The sequence below is a fragment of the Siphateles boraxobius genome, unplaced genomic scaffold (genome assembly GCF_051911475.1).
Source record: "Siphateles boraxobius isolate OS27281-9 unplaced genomic scaffold, OSU_SipBor_1 204, whole genome shotgun sequence".
NCBI classification, from domain to species: domain Eukaryota; kingdom Metazoa; phylum Chordata; class Actinopteri; order Cypriniformes; family Leuciscidae; genus Siphateles; species Siphateles boraxobius.
The window spans coordinates 900,001-919,415 of NW_027508816.1; the positions used below are offsets into that span (position 1 = coordinate 900,001).

The 19,415-nt window shown below is 46.4% G+C and overlaps 1 protein-coding gene across 7 annotated transcripts in view; it reads right to left on the reverse strand.

The window, feature by feature from the left end:
* Window positions 1–19,415, reverse strand: part of ccdc88ab (coiled-coil domain containing 88Ab) — a 134,352-nt gene extending 114,937 nt beyond the window's left edge. For all 7 annotated transcript variants that reach the window (XM_077237555.1, XM_077237553.1, XM_077237552.1 and 4 more), the window contains exons 1-4: window positions 18,480–19,415; window positions 18,294–18,391; window positions 6,256–6,364; window positions 666–735 (exon numbers count right to left, since the gene is read on the reverse strand). In XM_077237555.1, the coding sequence (XP_077093670.1) occupies window positions 666–735; window positions 6,256–6,364; window positions 18,294–18,391; window positions 18,480–18,539 (337 nt within the window). In that variant the 5' untranslated portion in view covers window positions 18,540–19,415. The remainder of the gene's footprint in view (window positions 1–665; window positions 736–6,255; window positions 6,365–18,293; window positions 18,392–18,479) is intronic.

Sequence of the window (19,415 nt, forward strand, 5' to 3'; positions counted from 1 at the left end):
ATAAAGGAGTAATAGAGGAGTAATAAAGTAATAAAGGAGTAATAGAGGAGTTAATCGAGGAGTAATAGAGTACTAGAGGAGTAATAAAGGAGTAATAAAGGAGTAATAGAGGAGTAATAAAGGAGTAATAGAGGAGTAATAAAGGAGTAATAGAGGAGTAATAAAGGAGTAATAAAGGAGTAATAGAGGAGTAATAGAGTAAATACTGAGTTCCACATATTTAGCTCATCCTAAATGGAAATATTATAGTTTAAGAGAAAAAGAAAACCTTCAGAATTGCGCTGCATGATCTGTGTTCGTCTGCACTTTCTGTTCAACCTCTTCCTGACTTTCCCCTTTAAGAGGAATCTGTGATCATGAAATCAGACGTCACGTGATGCAGTGACATCATCATGACAGTTAAGAGACGCTGGCTGCGTCTGACATAATTGAATTTGAGGAATTACTTCGCGTCTGCAAAACGTCTGTTCTGTAGAGTCATGCATCCAGTGCTGTGTTACTCCTGTATCAGTGCTGATGTCGTCTACTGTATAGTAGGGAAGTGTGCGAGTGTTTCTGGGATAATGATTGTGAATGACTCCCGGGTCAAGGGTCAAATGTGAGAATGAGTATGGTCATGTGTGTTATTTAGCATGGATGTGAATAGAGACTGAGATGAGGCGTACCACTGAGAGGAGTCCTGCCCAACACCAGCACATCAGGAAGTGACATCACCACCAGCTGCTGCAGCACCTCCTGGAACACACACACACACACACACACACATCAGAAACAATTCACTACACATCATCTGTAGCTCCTGCCATCCCATAATCTTAGTCATCTTTGATACTGTTGATATGAATCGTCTTAGCTCTCAAGTAAGTTTCATCAGTAAACTCAGTCAGTAAATGTGTATATGTGTGTGTGTGTGTGTGTGTGTGTGTGTGTGTGTGTGTGTGTGTGTGTGTGTGTGTGTGTGACAGAAGAACCGATCATCTCTTCCTCTTTACTACTAGTTACAGCAGCAAATAAACTTCCTGAAATCAATCATGTCTCATGAAATCAATAAAACAGCTGGAGAACAATACACCACACTATCCTCAATAAGACTTTCATATACTAATGGAACAATTATATCATTAAAAGTAATTATTCCAAAAGCATTATTATCAAAACTCCCTAATGAGCAGATCAGCTGTTAACTGTAGCCTGTGATATTACAGTAATGCAGCGACTGACAGTCCCCCGGCACACTTCAGCATGAGCCTGCAGGTGTGTGTGTGTGTGTGTGTGTGTGTGTGTGTGTGTGAGTGTGTGTGTTTTCCAGATACCGATATTTAGGTTTGACCGTACGTGCCGATAACAGATAATTCCACCGATATTTTTTTAAATGGATACTGGGATTCAAAAACAAACATAACACTCCAAGTAAAAAAGTGCTGAACTGAAATGTGCTAAATGAAATAAATATATAAATATGAATAATTACAATGAGAAGTTCTACAGAACGAACTCTACAGAAAATAATTTAAACATTAAAATATTACAGGTCAAATGTGTGTTTCTTCAGCTATAACCTAGAAACATAGCCTATGTAAATTTCGGTAACGCTTCATTTTACAGTCCTGTTTCCCATGTACATACTATGTACTTATTATAGTAATTACAATAACTGAGTAATAACTAGGTACTAACCCTGAACCAACCCCTAAACCTAACCTAACAGTCTCTCGCTCTGTGTAACACCAGCTTACTCTTCTCAGTCTCTCACTCTGTGTAACGCCAGCTCACTCTTCTCAGTCTCTCGCTCTGTGTAACGCCAGCTCACTCTTCTCAGTCTCTCGCTCTGTGTAACGCCAGCTCACTCTTCTCAGTCTCTCACTCTGTGTAACGCCAGCTCACTCTTCTCAGTCTCTCGCTCTGTGTAACGCCAGCTCACTCTTCTCAGTCTCTCACTCTGTGTAACGCCAGCTCACTCTTCTCAGTCTCTCGCTCTGTGTAACGCCAGCTCACTCTTCTCAGTCTCTCACTCTGTGTAACGCCAGCTCACTCTTCTCAGTCTCTCACTCTGTGTAACGCCAGCTCACTCTTCTCAGTCTCTCACTCTGTGTAACCCCAGCTCACTCTTCTCAGTCTCTCGCTCTGTGTAACGCCAGCTCACTCTTCTCAGTCTCTCACTCTGTGTAACGCCAGCTCACTCTTCTCTGTCTCTCACTCTGTGTAACGCCAGCTCACTCTTCTCTGTCTCTCACTCTGTGTAACGCCAGCTCACTCTTCTCTGTCTCTCACTCTGTGTAACCCCAGCTCACTCTTCTCAGTCTCTCGCTCTGTGTAACGCCAGCTCACTCTTCTGAGTCTCTCACTCTGTGTAACGCCAGCACACTCTTCTGAGTCACTCGCTCTGTGTAACGCCAGCTCACTCTTCTCAGTCTCGGACTCTGTAACACCAGCTCACTCTTCTCAGTCTCTCACTCTTTGTAACGCCAGCTCACTCTTCTCTGTCTCTCACTCTGTGTAACGCCAGCTCACTCTTCTGAGTCACTCGCTCTGTGTAACGCCAGCTCACTCTTCTCAGTCTCTCACTCTGTGTAACGCCAGCTCACTCTTCTCAGTCTCTCGCTCTGTGTAACGCCAGCTCACTCTTCTCAGTCTCTCGCTCTGTGTAACGCCAGCTCACTCTTCTCAGTCTCTCGCTCTGTTTAACGCCAGCTCACTCTTCTCAGTCTCTCACTCTGTAACGCCAGCTCACTCTTCTCTGTCTCTCACTCTGTGTAACGCCAGCTCACTCTTCTCTGTCTCTCACTCTGTGTAACGCCAGCTCACTCTTCTCAGTCTCTCGCTCTGTTTAACGCCAGCTCACTCTTCTGAGTCTCTCACTCTGTTTAACGCCAGCTCACTCTTCTGAGTCTCTCACTCTGTGTAACGCCAGCTCACTCTTCTCAGTCTCTCGCTCTGTTTAACGCCAGCTCACTCTTCTGAGTCTCTCACTCTGTTTAACGCCAGCTCACTCTTCTGAGTCTCTCACTCTGTGTAACGCCAGCTCACTCTTCTCAGTCTCTCGCTCTGTTTAACGCCAGCTCACTCTTCTGAGTCTCTCACTCTGTTTAACGCCAGCTCACTCTTCTGAGTCTCTCACTCTGTGTAACGCCAGCTCAATCTTCTCAGCCTCTCACTCTGTGTAACGCCAGCTCACTCTTCTCAGTCTCTCGCTCTGTTTAACGCCAGCTCACTCTTCTGAGTCTCTCACTCTGTTTAACGCCAGCTCGCTCTTCTGAGTCTCTCACTCTGTGTAACGCCAGCTCACTCTTCTCAGTCTCTCACTCTGTAACGCCAGCTCACTCTTCTGAGTCACTCGCTCTCTGTAACGCCAGCTCACTCTTCTGAGTCTCTCACTCTGTGTAACGCCAGCACACTCTTCTGAGCCTCTCACTCTGTAACGCCAGCTCACTCTTCTCAGTCTCTCGCTCTGTGTAACGCCAGCTCACTCTTCTCAGTCTCTCGCTCTGTGTAACGCCAGCTCACTCTTCTCAGCCTCTCACTCTTTGTAACGCCAGCTCACTCTTCTCAGTCTCTCGCTCTGTGTAACGCCAGCACACTCTTCTGAGTCACTCGCTTTGTGTAACGCCAGCACACTCTTCTCAGTCTCTCACTCTGTGTAACGCCAGCTAACTCTTCTGAGTCTCTCGCACTGTGTAACGCCAGCTCACTCTTCTCAGTCTCTCACTCTGTGTAACGCCAGCTCACTCTTCTCAGTCTCTCACTCTGTGTAACGCCAGCTCACTCTTCTCAGTCTCTCACTCTGTGTAACGCCAGCTAACTCTTCTCAGTCTCTCGCTCTGTGTAACGCCAGCTAACTCTTCTCAGTCTCTCGCTCTGTGTAACGCCAGCTAACTCTTCTCAGTCTCTCGCTCTGTGTAACACCAGCTAACTCTTCTCAGTCTCTCGCTCTTTGTAACACCAGCTAACTCTTCTGAGTCTCTCACTCTGTGTAACGCCAGCTAACTCTTCTCAGTCTCTCGCTCTGTGTAACACCAGCTAACTCTTCTGAGTCTCTCACTCTGTGTAACGCCAGCTCACTCTTCTCAGTCTCTCGCTCTGTGTAACACCAGCTAACTCTTCTGAGTCTCTCACTCTGTGTAACGCCAGCTAACTCTTCTCAGTCTCTCGCTCTGTGTAACGCCAGCTAACTCTTCTCAGTCTCTCGCTCTGTGTAACACCAGCTAACTCTTCTGAGTCTCTCACTCTGTGTAACGCCAGCTCACTCTTCTCAGTCTCTCACTCTGTGTAACGCCAGCTCACTCTTCTCAGTCTCTCACTCTGTGTAACGCCAGCTCACTCTTCTCAGTCTCTCACTCTGTGTAACGCCAGCTAACTCTTCTCAGTCTCTCTGTGTAACGCCAGCTCACTCTTCTGCGTCTCTCACTCTGTGTAACGCCAGCTAACACTTCTCAGTCTCTCACTCTGTGTAACGCCAGCTAACTCTTCTCAGTCTCTCGCTCTGTGTAACGCCAGCTCACTCTTCTGCGTCTCTCACTGTGTAACGCCAGTTCACTCTTCTGAGTCACTCGCTCTGTGTAACGCCAGCACACTCTTCTCAGTCTCTCACTCTGTGTAACGCCAGCACACTCTTCTGAGTCTCTCACTCTGTAACGCCAGCACACTCTTCTCAGTCTCTCACTCTGTGTAACGCCAGCTAACTCTTCTCAGTCTCTCGCTCTGTGTAACGCCAGCTCACTCTTCTGCGTCTCTCACTCTGTGTAACGCCAGCTCACTCTTCTGAGTCACTCGCTCTGTGTAACGCCAGCACACTCTTCTCAGTCTCTCACTCTGTAACGCCAGCACACTCTTCTCAGTCTCTCACTCTGTGTAACGCCAGCACACTCTTCTGAGTCTCTCACTCTGTAACGCCAGCACACTCTTCTCAGTCTCTCACTCTGTGTAACGCCAGCTAACTCTTCTCAGTCTCTCGCTCTGTGTAACGCCAGCTCACTCTTCTGCGTCTCTCACTCTGTGTAACGCCAGCTCACTCTTCTGAGTCACTCGCTCTGTGTAACGCCAGCACACTCTTCTCAGTCTCTCACTCTGTAACGCCAGCTCACTCTTCTCAGTCTCTCACTCTGTGTAACGCCAGCACACTCTTCTGAGTCACTCGCTCTGTGTAACGCCAGCACACTCTTCTGAGTCTCTCACTCTGTAACGCCAGCTAACTCTTCTCAGTCTCTCGCTCTGTGTAACGCCAGCACACTCTTCTCAGTCTCTCACTCTGTGTAACGCCAGCTAACTCTTCTCAGTCTCTCGCTCTGTGTAACGCCAGCTCACTCTTCTACGTCTCTCACTCTGTGTAACGCCAGCTCACTCTTCTGAGTCACTCGCTCTGTGTAACGCCAGCTCACTCTTCTCAGTCTCTCACTCTGTGTAACGCCAGCACACTCTTCTGAGTCTCTCACTCTGTAACGCCAGCACACTCTTCTGAGTCACTCGCTTGGTGTAACGCCAGCACACTCTTCTCAGTATCTCACTCTGTAATGCCAGCTCACTCTTCTCAGTCTCTCACTCTGTAACGCCAGCTCACTCTTCTGAGTCACTTGCTCTGTGTAACGCCAGCAGATTCTTCTGAGTCACTCGCTTTTTTGGATTTTTGCTGATAACGATAGTTCCACCAATCAACTATCGGCATTGATATATCGGCAAAACCGACAAATCGGTCGACCTCTAACACACTCAGAGTCTCACACACACACACACACACACAGACACTCACTCACTCACTCACACACACACACGCGTGCAGCAACACGCACTCATCATCACCTCTGCTATGTGAGGAATGCTGCAGAAATACACACGGCTGGAGATTGAACAGCAGATCTGACAAACACACACACTGTAACAACCGTCAGACCAGTGATTGAGAGTGAGTCTGTGTGTGTGTGTGTTCATGTGTGAGAGAAAGAGAGTGTGTGTGTGTGTGTGTGAGTGAGTGAGTGAGTGAGTGTGAGTGTGAGTGTGTGTGACAGAAAGGGAGTGAGTGTGTGTGAGAGTGTGTGTTCATGTATGAGAGAAAGAGAGTGTGTGTGTGTGTGTGTGTGTGAGGGCGTGTGTGTGAGTGAGTGTGTGTTCATGTGCGAGTGTGTGTGAGAGAAAGAGAGTGTGTGTGTGTGAGTGTGTGTGAGTGAGTGTGTGTTCATGTGCGAGTGTGTGTGAGAGAGTGTGTGTGTGAGTGAGTGTGTGTGAGAGAGTGTGTGTGTGAGTGAGTGTGTGTGTGTGTGTCACCTGATAGTAGCTCTTGATCTGCTGCACGAGGATACACAGGTTCTGGATGCGCAGCGACGGCTCGTTGTTCACCTTCCTGTGGGCTCTCTGGACACTCGTCTGGGGGTTTCTGTCTCACACACACACACACACACACACACACACACACACACACACACACACACACCGGTTCAGCTCATCATCTTCATCAGTGTGTTTATATATTCCTCCTCAAACAATAAAGGTAATCATGAATAATCTCTCAGTTCTGGCTCAAGTCTGAGAAAAAAAGTCAGAATTTTGGGATAAAGAGAGCAGTGACTTTCCTATCGTTGTAAACCCTGGCAGAAACAAGCTTTAATTCACATCATATCTTTACATTTGTCCACTAAATTAATTTTGAGAAATAATGTGCGCTGAGGTGTAAATGATGTGATACAGCAGAGATCATGCGATATGAAGCATGTGAAGACTATCACACTCATCAACCGTTTAAAGGGATAGTTCAACCAGAACTGACTCTCCCTCAAGCCACCCTGAGTGTGTGTGTGTGTGTGTGTGTGTGTGTGTGTGTGTGTGTGTGTGTGTGTGTGTGTGTGTGTGTGTGTGTGTGTGTGTGTGTGTGTGTGTGTGTGTGTGCGTGTGTGTGCGTGTGCATGTGTGTGAGAGTGAGAGAGTGAGTGAGTGAGTGTGTCGCAGTAGAGATCCTGGAATATAACATGGTTCTCTTCTCGACCGAACTGTTATCTCTGTGAAACACAGTAAAAATGACAGTGAGTTGACTGTGTGTGTGTATGTGTGTGTGTGTGTGTGTGTGTGTGTGTGTGTGTGTGTGTGTGTGTGTGTGTGTGTGTGTGTGTGTGTGTGTGTGTGTGTGTGTCTCTAGCGCTTTCAGAGTCCTGAACACACAACAGTGACTGTACGATTCAGTGATGTTGTTTTGGTGTGATGTGACGTAATGTCTGAGATAAACACACTCATCAGACACACAGAGAGACGGTCACATGATGCTGGACACTGACATGATGAGGCGTGAACCTGCTCGAGTCACATGATGTGTGTGTGTGTGCTGGTTTGACCTACATTATCTATGTGTTCGTGATGTAGTGTGAGTTGAGGTTACACATACAGCGGTTACAGTAATTCAGATCAATTAAAAAAACAAACGCCAAAAACGCAGGAGGTTTTTTGTGAGAGTTATGATTATGAGATATGATTAGCTCAGTATAAAAACCATTACGGCAATGGAAAGTTCTCATAATGATAGCTGCACTGGTGTGTGTGTGTGTGTGTGTGTGTGTGTGTGTGTGTGTGTGTGTGTGTGTGTGTGTGTGTGTGTGTGTGTGTGTGTGTGTGTGTGTGTGAGGCAGTTCAGTAATAAGCAACACTCACACACACTGAAACAGCATATGGACAGTTGTAATCTCACACACACACACACACACACACACACACACACACACACACACACACACACACACACACACACATACACACATTATCCAGTCACTCATGCACACACACACACACACCCACACACACACACACACACACACACACACACACACACACACACACACACACACACACACACACAGATTATCCAGTCACTCATGCAAACACACACACACACAACAGCTCTGACATGCTGGTCTATCAGTCAATACACACACAATGACACACAGCCTCGAGCAATAGTGACTAACCTACTTCTGACAGACACACACACACACTATCCAGTCACTCACGCGCACACACACACACACACACGCACACGTGTGATCAGTGTGTGTATGATGTAGACGCTGGAACGAGTGAGCGAGACACAGCTCTATATATGGGCTGAAGTGAGAACATGTTTATGATAATATCAGTTATAGGAAGGTAAATTAGATCTGCACAGTCTGACAAATAATCAGGTATGATTACAGTGTTCATGTTTACCTGATCATTTCTGTGTTCACTCCTGCTACGTTTCTACAGTGTTTTAATGTAAATTCCATTCATCAACTTTAACAATCACAATTATAATATCACGGGAAATAATCAACGATTATGATTAGTTTCATAATCCTGCATAATCCTAATTACCATCATCAGATCCTGTTATTGTGATTAGTGGTCGACCGATATGGGTTTTTTGATGGCCGATGCCGATATCTTAGAGAGCAGGGCCGATATAAAGCTGATATTTATATATATATATATACACACACACACACACATACATATTATATATATATACATACACTCACTTTATATTTATATGAATCAATATTTAATAAATTTGATAAATTTATTACATATTTAAAAATCTTTAAAATAAACATGCTTAAAGGGTCACTTCATCCATTTGCATTAAGGTTTGTATTGTTAGAAACCCAGTCATATATTATAATGATGGTGGAATTTTGCTTGTTTTTTTTCTGAGATGGGAGAAAAAAGGATTTAAGTGTTTTACTTCCGTCCTATCGTGACGTAAATATCGTCATTTTGCGTCACGATAGGACGGAAGATAAATTTCATTGCATATTAAGAAAACTACAGCCTTTAGCTCATTATTATTCAAGGGCGTGGGACCCACTCACCCCACCGGCCTATTACAGATCAGTGGGTGGGACTAAACCTGAAGAAACTAAACTATTAATCCGCCATCTTGCTTGGAAGACGGCAAGCTAAGCTAACAAGCGCTCAAGGAGTTAGATTTACCATAATGCCTGAATTTACGACACACGATATGGAAGACGAGGATTTTGAAAATCTTTTGCTCGAAACTGATGTTCGTGGCTATTTATACGAGCCACAATATAGCGAAGAGCAGCTGAGGCTGATGGAGGAACAAGAGGCGGCGGCGTCGGCTGCGGTAGCGGCCGCCGCAGGAGACCAGCCCGGCGCAGACGAGAAGCCCGGGCTTGCTCGCGCTGTAGCGAATTGGTGGTGCTCGCGCTGTAACTGTGCGCCTATGCACACCGAGCTAGAGTCTGTCTGCTGCAAAGAATCTCTAAAATGCCAATTCCTTCTAGAAGAAATGTCAGAGGCAGACACGGACATGGAGTGTTGTGTTGTGAACCATCCGAGTTTCGCACCGCATATGGACAGAGGCGTCCTAGATACTCTCCTACTCTCTCGGTAGGGCATGAAAACTTACTTTTGGACCTTTCCTTGAGGTGACTGAACATCCCGGTACCATACAATAGTTCACCATTTCAAAATAAATAGTAAGAAGGAATAAATCAAGAATGAGATCGCAAATGATTTTCAAACTCAAGTGGTAACTTTAGCTAGCGTAATGCATTCTCGTATAGGCGGGTCACGCATAGGCGGTGTTCTGGATTAGTGGGAGTGGCTTCTGGAGCTGTTCAAACGCGTTGCATTGTGGGAAATGTGGTTTACCAAACTAATGCGCTATAAAGTTACTTTCTGTCATAACTCGGTCAAAAAGGCACCAAATTTGAAAATTTTGACAGATTTCGAATACATATATGACCCACTTTCAGTGAAGATCAAGGTTCCCAGGGGTGAAATGCTCCTTTAAGCCCTATACTAGATGGCAACTTCTTGAATCTGCAATCCTATTACAGAATTTTTCACAAATAAAGTAATTGTTTAAAAATATATGAATATGTGAATAAAAAGGAAGTAAACACTGTAACAGGGCACTCAGTAATCTGGTAATTAATCAGTAATCACTGATAATCAGATTTTTTCAAATAAAGACTTTTTTTTACTTTGACTTTTGACAAAGTAACGCTAATTTTACATACAGCACACAGTGAAAACGACATGAATATGACACAGTGGGCCACTGGATATGAGATATATCCAGCTGCAGACCCGCAGCACCACCAGTTTCAGAACCCCAGCGCCAGAACCCCAGTGCCAGAACCCCAGCGCCAGAACCCCAGCGCCAGAACCCCAGCGCCAGAACCCCAACGCCAGAACCCCTGCGCCAGAACCCCAGCGCCAGAACCCCTGCGCCAGAACCCCTGCGCCAGAACCCCTGCGCCAGAACCCCTGCGCCAGAACCCCTGCGCCAGAACCCCTGCGCCAGAACCCCAGCGCCAGAACCCCAGCGCCAGAACCCCAACGCCAGAACCCCTGCGCCAGAACCCCAGCGCCAGAACCCCAGCGCCAGAACCCCTGCGCCAGAACCCCTGCGCCAGAACCCCAGCGCCAGAACCCCAGCGCCAGAACCCCAACGCCAGAACCCCAGCGCCAGAACCCCAGTGCCAGAACCCCAGCGCCAGAACCCCAGCGCCAGAACCCCAGCGCCAGAACCCCAGCGCCAGAACCCCTGCGCCAGAACCCCAGCGCCAGAACCCCAGCGCCAGAACCCCAGCGCCAGAACCCCTGCGCCAGAACCCCTGCGCCAGAACCCCTGCGCCAGAACCCCTGCGCCAGAACCCCTGCGCCAGAACCCCTGCGCCAGAACCCCTGCGCCAGAACCCCAGCGCCAGAACCCCTGCGCCAGAACCCCTGCGCCAGAACCCCTGCGCCAGAACCCCAACGCCAGAACCCCAGCGCCAGAACCCCTGCGCCAGAACCCCTGCGCCAGAACCCCTGCGCCAGAACCCCAGCGCCAGAACCCCTGCGCCAGAACCCCTGCGCCAGAACCCCAGCGCCAGAACCCCTGCGCCAGAACCCCTGCGGGAGAACCCCTGCGGGAGAACCCCTGCGCCAGAACCCCTGCGCCAGAACCCCTGCGCCAGAACCCCAGCGCCAGAACCCCTGCGCCAGAACCCCTGCGCCAGAACCCCTGCGCCAGAACCCCTGCGCCAGAACCCCTGCGCCAGAACCCCTGCGCCAGAACCCCAGCGCCAGAACCCCTGCGGGAGAACCCCTGAGCCAAAACCCCAGCGCCAGAACCCCAGCGCCAGAACCCCTGCGCCAGAACCCCTGCGCCAGAACCCCTGCGCCAGAACCCCAGCGCCAGAACCCCTGCGCCAGAACCCCTGCGCCAGAACCACTGCGGCAGAACCCCAGCGCCAGAACCCCAGCGCCAGAACCCCTGCGCCAGAACCCCTGCGCCAGAACCCCTGCGCCAGAACCCCTGCGCCAGAACCCCAGCGCCAGAACCCCTGCGCCAGAACCCCTGCGCCAGAACCCCAGCGCCAGAACCCCAGCGCCAGAACCCCTGCGCCAGAACCCCTGCGCCAGAACCACTGCGCCAGAACCCCAGCGCCAGAACCCCAGCGCCAGAACCCCAGCGCCAGAACCCCTGCGCCAGAACCCCTGCGCCAGAACCCCTGCGCCAGAACCACTGCGGCAGAACCCCAGCGCCAGAACCCCAACGCCAGAACCCCTGCGCCAGAACCCCAGCGCCAGAACCCCAGCGCCAGAACCCCAACGCCAGAACCCCTGCGCCAGAACCCCAGCGCCAGAACCCCAGCGCCAGAACCGGAAGTGAGGGAGGGGCGGAATTATTATTATTGCATTGTAGTTATTGTAGCATATGTAGTTATATATCTAAGTCCACTAAAGGAGGGAGGGCGTTCTCGCATTTAGCTCCTAAACTCTGGAATAGCCTTCCTGATATTGTACGAGCCTCAGACTCGCTGTCCCAGTTTAAAACTAGATTAAAGACGCATCTCTTTAACCAAGCATTCACTTAATGCTTAACCTTTGATACTGCTGAATCGGTTCGAATGCATTAACATTATGAACATCAGCTATGCTAATTATTTCCCATCTGCCTTTCTGCTGTTATCTCGGGACGCTAGTCAGCTCCAGTTTGTATCCAGCCTCTCACGGAGACTTCAGATGCCCCAACGCCTGTGAAGAGACGACTCGACGCCTGTGAAGAGACGACTCAAAGCCGGCGATATGTTATGCCATAAATTAATACTTGATTAACTAACTGTATTTTTCTATGTACATTTCCGAAATGCAATTTCTGTAAAGCTGCTTTGAGACAATGTGTATTGTGAAAAGCGCTATACAAATAAATTTGAATTGAATTGAATTATTTTTGCAAGAATGTAAGGACAAAATGGGCCTGAGAGTGAGTTCCTCATTTGATACATTGTAAGTTAAATTTATACAGGATTCTTGTGATAAAATTGGCCTAGGGGTGAAATGGTCATTTGTTGTATACATTTTTATTGTTTCTTTTAAAACAATGCCGAATTTTCTCTCTCTTTTTTAGATTTTTGACATTATTATTTTACATAAAGAAAAATGCATGCTGCACATGTTCTTGTGAAATAAAGCATATTTTATATAAAATGCCCATACGTTTTTTTGTTTTGTTTTTTAATTAAACAATCAAAACCAGGCATTACAAATTCATATTAACAATACATACCTTCAATATCAAAACAATTAAAAATGTTTGTAAACACAATAAATAAATAGAACATAAAATATCACAGAGGTCGACCACTAATTGTGATGCATCTCATGTTCATTAATCATTTGTTTCAATAAACCTACAAGATCAATTACACCATCAAAATATGAGGAAAATATTATTTTTAATAAGAAGGAAAAACAAAACACTATAAGTATTAATCTGACAACATTATTTGGTAAAAAAGGCAAACTACAGCTACAGGGTTTATTATACTATGGAGAAATACTGCACAGAAAAACAAGAAGCTGACAGGAGAAAGCAAACATTGACTACAACATAATCAGTTATTAATATTCAGTTCCCTCTTGGTTTTGCATGTGTTCATCATCTGTGTGTTTAACAGCCTGGATGAAAATGATGTCGCACGGTTTGTCATGTTTTACGGAGTTATTATAAATAAATAAAACCATTGACTCCAAACACAACTACACAATATGACTACTAAACCTGTAACACATTTATAATTATATCTGAATAAAGGCAGAAGATGTGAAGCTTACAACATTTTATTACAATCATATTCTCATTATAATGTTACGCATATGAGAGATTAGCGCTGCACATCTCGCAGACCTCAGGAACCGCCCCAAATGCTCCAATAACCAATCAGACCTCAGGAACCGCCCCAAATACTCCAATAACCAATCAGACCTCAGGAACCGCCCCAAATGCTCCAATAACCAATCAGACCTCAGGAACCGCCCCAAATGCTCCAATAACCAATCAGACCTCAGGAACCGCCCCAAATACTGCAATAACCAATCAGACCTCAGGAACCGCCCCAAATGCTCCAATAACCAATCAGACCTCAGGAACCGCCCCAAATACTGCAATAACCAATCAGACCTCAGGAACCGCCCCAAATACTGCATTAACCAATCAGACCTCAGGAACCGCCCCAAATGCGATCCAATAACCAATAACCAAAATCCAATAACCAATCAGACCTCAGGAACCGCCCCAAATGCTCCAATAACCAATCAGACCTCAGAAACCGCCCCAAATACTGCAATAACCAATCAGACCTCAGGAACCGCCCCAAATGCGATCCAATAACCAATAACCAAAATCCAATAACCAATCAGACCTCAGGAACCGCCCCAAATGCTCCAATAACCAATCAGACCTCAGGAACCGCCCCAAATACTGCAATAACCAATCAGACCTCAGGAACCGCCCCAAATGCTCCAATAACCAATCAGACCTCAGGAACCGCCCCAAATGCTCCAATAACCAATCAGACCTCAGGAACCGCCCCAAATGCTCCAATAACCAATCAGACCTCAGGAACCGCCCCAAATGCTACCATAACCAATCAGACCTCAGGAACCGCCCCAAATACTGCAATAACCAATCAGACCTCAGGAACCGCCCCAAATACTGCAATAACCAATCAGACCTCAGGAACCGCCCCAAATACTGCAATAACAATCAGACCTCAGGAACCGCCCCAAATGCTCCAATAACCAATCAGACCTCAGGAACCGCCCCAAATACTGCAATAACCAATCAGACCTCAGGAACCGCCCCAAATACTGCAATAACCAATCAGACCTCAGGAACCGCCCCAAATACTGCAATAACCAATCAGACCTCAGGAACCGCCCCAAATACTGCAATAACCAATCAGACCTCAGGAACCGCCCCAAATGCTCCAATAACCAATCAGACCTCAGGAACCGCCCCAAATACTGCAATAACCAATCAGACCTCAGGAACCGCCCCAAATGCTCCAATAACCAATCAGACCTCAGGAACCGCCCCAAATGCTCCAATAACCAATCAGACCTCAGGAACCGCCCCAAATACTGCAATAACCAATCAGACCTCAGGAACCGCCCCAAATACTGCAATAACCAATCAGACCTCAGGAACCGCCCCAAATGCTACCATAACCAATCAGACTGCAATAACCAATCAGACCTCAGGAACCGCCCCAAATACTGCAATAACCAATCAGACCTCAGGAACCGCCCCTAATGGTGCAATAACCAATCGATCATCGTTTTCATGATCGTCGCTGTCATGTAATAATAATGACAATAATAATACTAATTAATTTCATTTAAGGCGCCTTTTAAATCACTCAAGGGCACCAAACAACAAGTAGCAGTAATAGCAATATAAAAAAATATATAAAAAAAACAGTAAATAACAATGGCAATAAAAAAGTACTAGATTTGAGTGCACAAAGTAATCATGGAGGATAAGCAATTCTGAATAGATAAGTTTTAAGTTTGACTTAAACTGAGCTAACGAGTCTGAATTACGGCTGTTGACCTTGAGTTCCCGAGGCGAGGAGAAGCCCGGCTAAAGCTACGGTGCACAACGAAGAGGAGAGTTCCCGAGGGTGCAGGGCTGTAGGAGATCTGAAAGCTGGAGCGAGGTTATGAAGAGATGTGTACGTGAGGAGGAGAATTTTAAAGTCAATCCGGGATTTGACAGGAAGCCAGTGTAGCTGTTGGAGTGATGGGGTGATGTTGAATAGATGAGTCCGGGTTATGATACGAGCTGCAGAATTCTGAATCAGATGGAGTTTATGAAGAGCTTTGTGTGGTAAACCAGATAAAACAGAATTACAGTAATCAATGCGGGAAGTGACATGCGAATGAACAAGAATAGCAGAACTACGCGGAGTGAGAAATGGACAGAGGCGAGCGATATTGCGGAGATGAAAATAACAAGACCTGGTTATGTTATTAATGTGAGCTTCAGATGAAAGGGTGCTGTCGAAGATGACCTCAAGCTCCTAACCTGGAGAAACGGCAGAACCGTGGATGGATAAAGAACACCTGCAGGACCGAGAGAGAGTAGAATATGTGCCAATAAGGAATACTTCAGTCTTACTGCCGTTCAGTTTGAGGAAGTCGGCAGAAAACCAGACCTTTATTTCCTAAAGGCCGTTGGTAAGACAGGCGGGGGAGAAAAGAATCAGGGTTTGTAGATATAAAGCTGTGTATCATCAGCGTAACAGTGGAGTTTAATATACCGAATTTAGAAAAGATATTGCCGAGTGGGAGAAGGCAGATCAGAACAAGAGGGGACCCAGGACAGACCCTTGGGGGACACCACAGCCATCAGAAGACCTTCCTTTAGTTGTACAAACTGTGTACGGTTTGAAAGGTATGAAGTGAGCCAGGCATAAGTATACCAGCGATACCAATATCGGATAAACGGTTCAAGACAATATTGTGTGAAATTGTGTCGAAAGCTGCACTCAAATAAAGTAAAGCAAGAACAGATAAGGCCATCAGCAGCCGTCACAGATCTGCTCCTGTGCTATCCTCCAACGAAACTAGGGGCCGACCGATTATCGGCGCCGATATTAAGCATTTTTCTGGTTATCGGTATCAGCCATTTTCAAAACCGATTTGCCTATAAAATAATTTAATTTTGAAATGCCCTATATTTGGCTCTGACGCAGCCGCCTCTGTCGAAACTCACCACTCTGTAGACTAGACCAATGCAATGTCCCGCACTGCCGCACATCTGATTTGTTGGGAGTCACGAGTCCGGCCAATCAACGCTGAAAGCTGAAGGCACTGAAAGTTTAGCACTCACACCGACAGCACTCGCTGACTGGAGCTGCTGCACTGATCACGCATCAGTTGTCTTGTCTCTCAGAGTTAAGGCAGCAGCAGACTTTGCTGAAGTAGCAATACATTACTACACTGAAGTTGCAAAACACCTCAATAATAGGGTCCTGTGATGCCCACGATGCAGAAAACACCGACAGAATCGCGGAATCCAGTCATAAAAACGGAATTTACTGTATAAAGCGGAATGTCACTGAATTTGTAAACTTTTTGATGAATTAATAAAAAGCAGGTCAGTACAAATCAAATCGAATTCAAACCGCGTTCATGAACCCTGCGTGTCTCTAAATGAATGGTGCAGACGCGTGATTTCATTTACCACACACACTCACACACACACACACACACACACACAGTGGAGCATGCGTAACGCTTGCGCTGTTTTCAGCCTCAGCCGCATCATTATATTACATGATTGCATAAACATCATCTCCAGAGCCGCTTAGTCACTTCATGAGCTTTTTAATGCTTCAACTGAGAAAAGTTATCGTCATATCATAAACACACAGAAACTCAAAGATCTCCACGGCAACCCGTCAAAATAAAAGTTTGTCTTTTCATAGGGCCCTAAAAATTATTAGATTCAAAGATATGTTTAAAACCATTTAAAGAAAGTATTTGTCAAAACCCTTTGTTATTCTTAATTCTGACATTAATTAACATTTTTACATCAGACATAGGCTATATATCGGTTTTAAAATATCGGTTATCGGTCTACTTGATCTGTATTAATCGGTATCGGCCCTGAAAATCACATATCGGTCGACCCCTAAACGAAACCCCACTGAAAACACTCAGTTATTATTGCTAAAGTGTGCATGAACCTGTGCTGACACTGCTTTTCAAGAAGTCTCGAGATAAATGGAGGATTTGAGATGGGACAGAAATAAGGTTGTTAGTGTCTGCAGCGAGTACTCGAGTACCCGTCCCTATTATTACAGGACTCACACAGAACTGCACTCTGCTGGGTTACACTCCTCTGATTGGCTGTTGCGTTCATGCACTCAACACTGCAAACACACACTGCAAACACACACTGCAAACACACACTGCAATTTAGTCAAGTACATATATTGCTGTAATCAACACTTTTCACTGTTAAGCAATCATGACAACATTTATCATAATCATCATTATTTTACTGATGAATTCTGTGACGCATCACTATCATACTCCTCCAGACCAGCACACACACACACACACACACACACACACACCGCTGTGATTATTACAAACACTGCATCATTAAAGCTGCATTTCCCAGCATCCCTGCATTCAGAAAAAAGTCACTTTCAAGACCAGAACGGGCAATGAACTAACTGTGCTCTCACACACACACACACACACACACACACACACACACACACACACACACACACACACCTACTCTCACTCACTCACACACTGCTACTCTCACACAACACACACACTGGTGCTCACACTGGCGTCAGTGAGCGGAACAATCATGCACTTGTGTGTGTGTGTGTGTGTGTGTGTGTAGCAGCTGAACACATAATAACACACACATGAATCTGTCAGTGAATACACAATCATCACAGATGACAGCCAGTGAACATACACACACACTGCGGATACACTGATGTTCATGTACACTAACAGCTGGTGTGATACAGTGAACACACACACACTGAAGGGCCACTAAACTGGAACACTTACTACATCATAAACATGTTCATTAAACATCACTGCATTAATCACACTAATGAAGATCTGAGGTGATGTGATATCTGAACAGCTCAGAGTTCAGCTGGATCGACCAATCAGAAGCAGTCGGTGACTAAACAGATAGTTGTGATCCTCAAATCTGATTGGCTGCACTGTTTGTGTTACTGACTTATTGAACTGTTGTATAAAAGCAATATATGACACCCATAATCACAAACATCAGTCATGTGATCATCTACGGCCCAATCACAGTTGTGATGATGATACTGTATGAGTCGCATGTATACAAGCCCGCATCATATGTGTGTGTGTGTATGTAAAGAACTGTATTAGAATAATGTAAGGTTGATCAGTTGATGGTAAATGCAGATTATGAAGTGTTTCCAGACCTTCATTCACGGTAACGCGCATCTGTTTCTACTCACATCTGAATCATGATGTCGTTCAGATAAACCCCGTCCACTAAAGTCATGAACTCCGACAGATGAGAGCCATCCGAGAGGAGCCGAGAGACAGTCTTCACCTGCAAACACACACACACACACACACACATGAACGCGCAGCACACACACACACACACACACACATGATCTGATGAAGCGCGCGCTCACCCAGCACACCAGAGGAGACTGCAGAAAATCCTCCAACAAAGCCGTGAAGACCTCGTCCATCGTGTCCGTCGTGTGGGAAAAGCGGGAGAGTTCTGAGAAGGAGTGTGTTTATAACGCGCTCATTCTGTCGACATTCATCGCGTATTATTCCTCCAGATCCCGCAGCAGGAGTGCGGGAGAATCCTGCAGTACCGAGCCCGAACCCCGGCTCTCTAAGAGGAAATCCCGCGCTTATCCTCCGTCAGACCAGCGGCGCGAACTCTCCCTTCATCCCGAGAGAAAAGCCGTTGTTTTCCGTTAGATTCGCCGTGACGTGTCGAGCTTCCACCGGGAACTGTGCGGGGCGCGTCGAGCGCGCGCGTGTGTGTGTGTCTGAAACAAAGCGCCGCCTGTACTACAGCAAACACACTACCGAGGGCACTGATTTACTGCACACTTCCGCCACACACCGGGGGTCACCAGATGGGTTTAGTTTGACTCTGTATTCCTCTAACGTTTCTGTAAATTCAATAAAATAATAAAATAAAATGAATGTGAATGACACGCCCGCAGCGCACTACATAGGCTGCACCAATAAACAGCGACTGGAACGGATAAACTCGAGTTTGCGAAATTACCTGTCAAGTTATCATCTCAGACATAAATACCGCATTTTTATTTCCTTCATTGGTAACGTTACTGTATAACATACGCATAACGGGTGCAGTGGCTGATACACACTGCATACCCTGCCATAGCGAACACGCCCACTGTGCGCCTGATGCTCCCTTACTAGGCGACATCCGGAGGGAGGAAGTACAGTCTGGAAACACTGACTGAGTTTGAGAGACACACACACACACACTCACGATTGTGAAATAATGAACCGTTATAAACCGACACGGAGAAAATAACGAAGAAGCGTGCGCTCGGCACAGCCTATTAATATAATAAAAC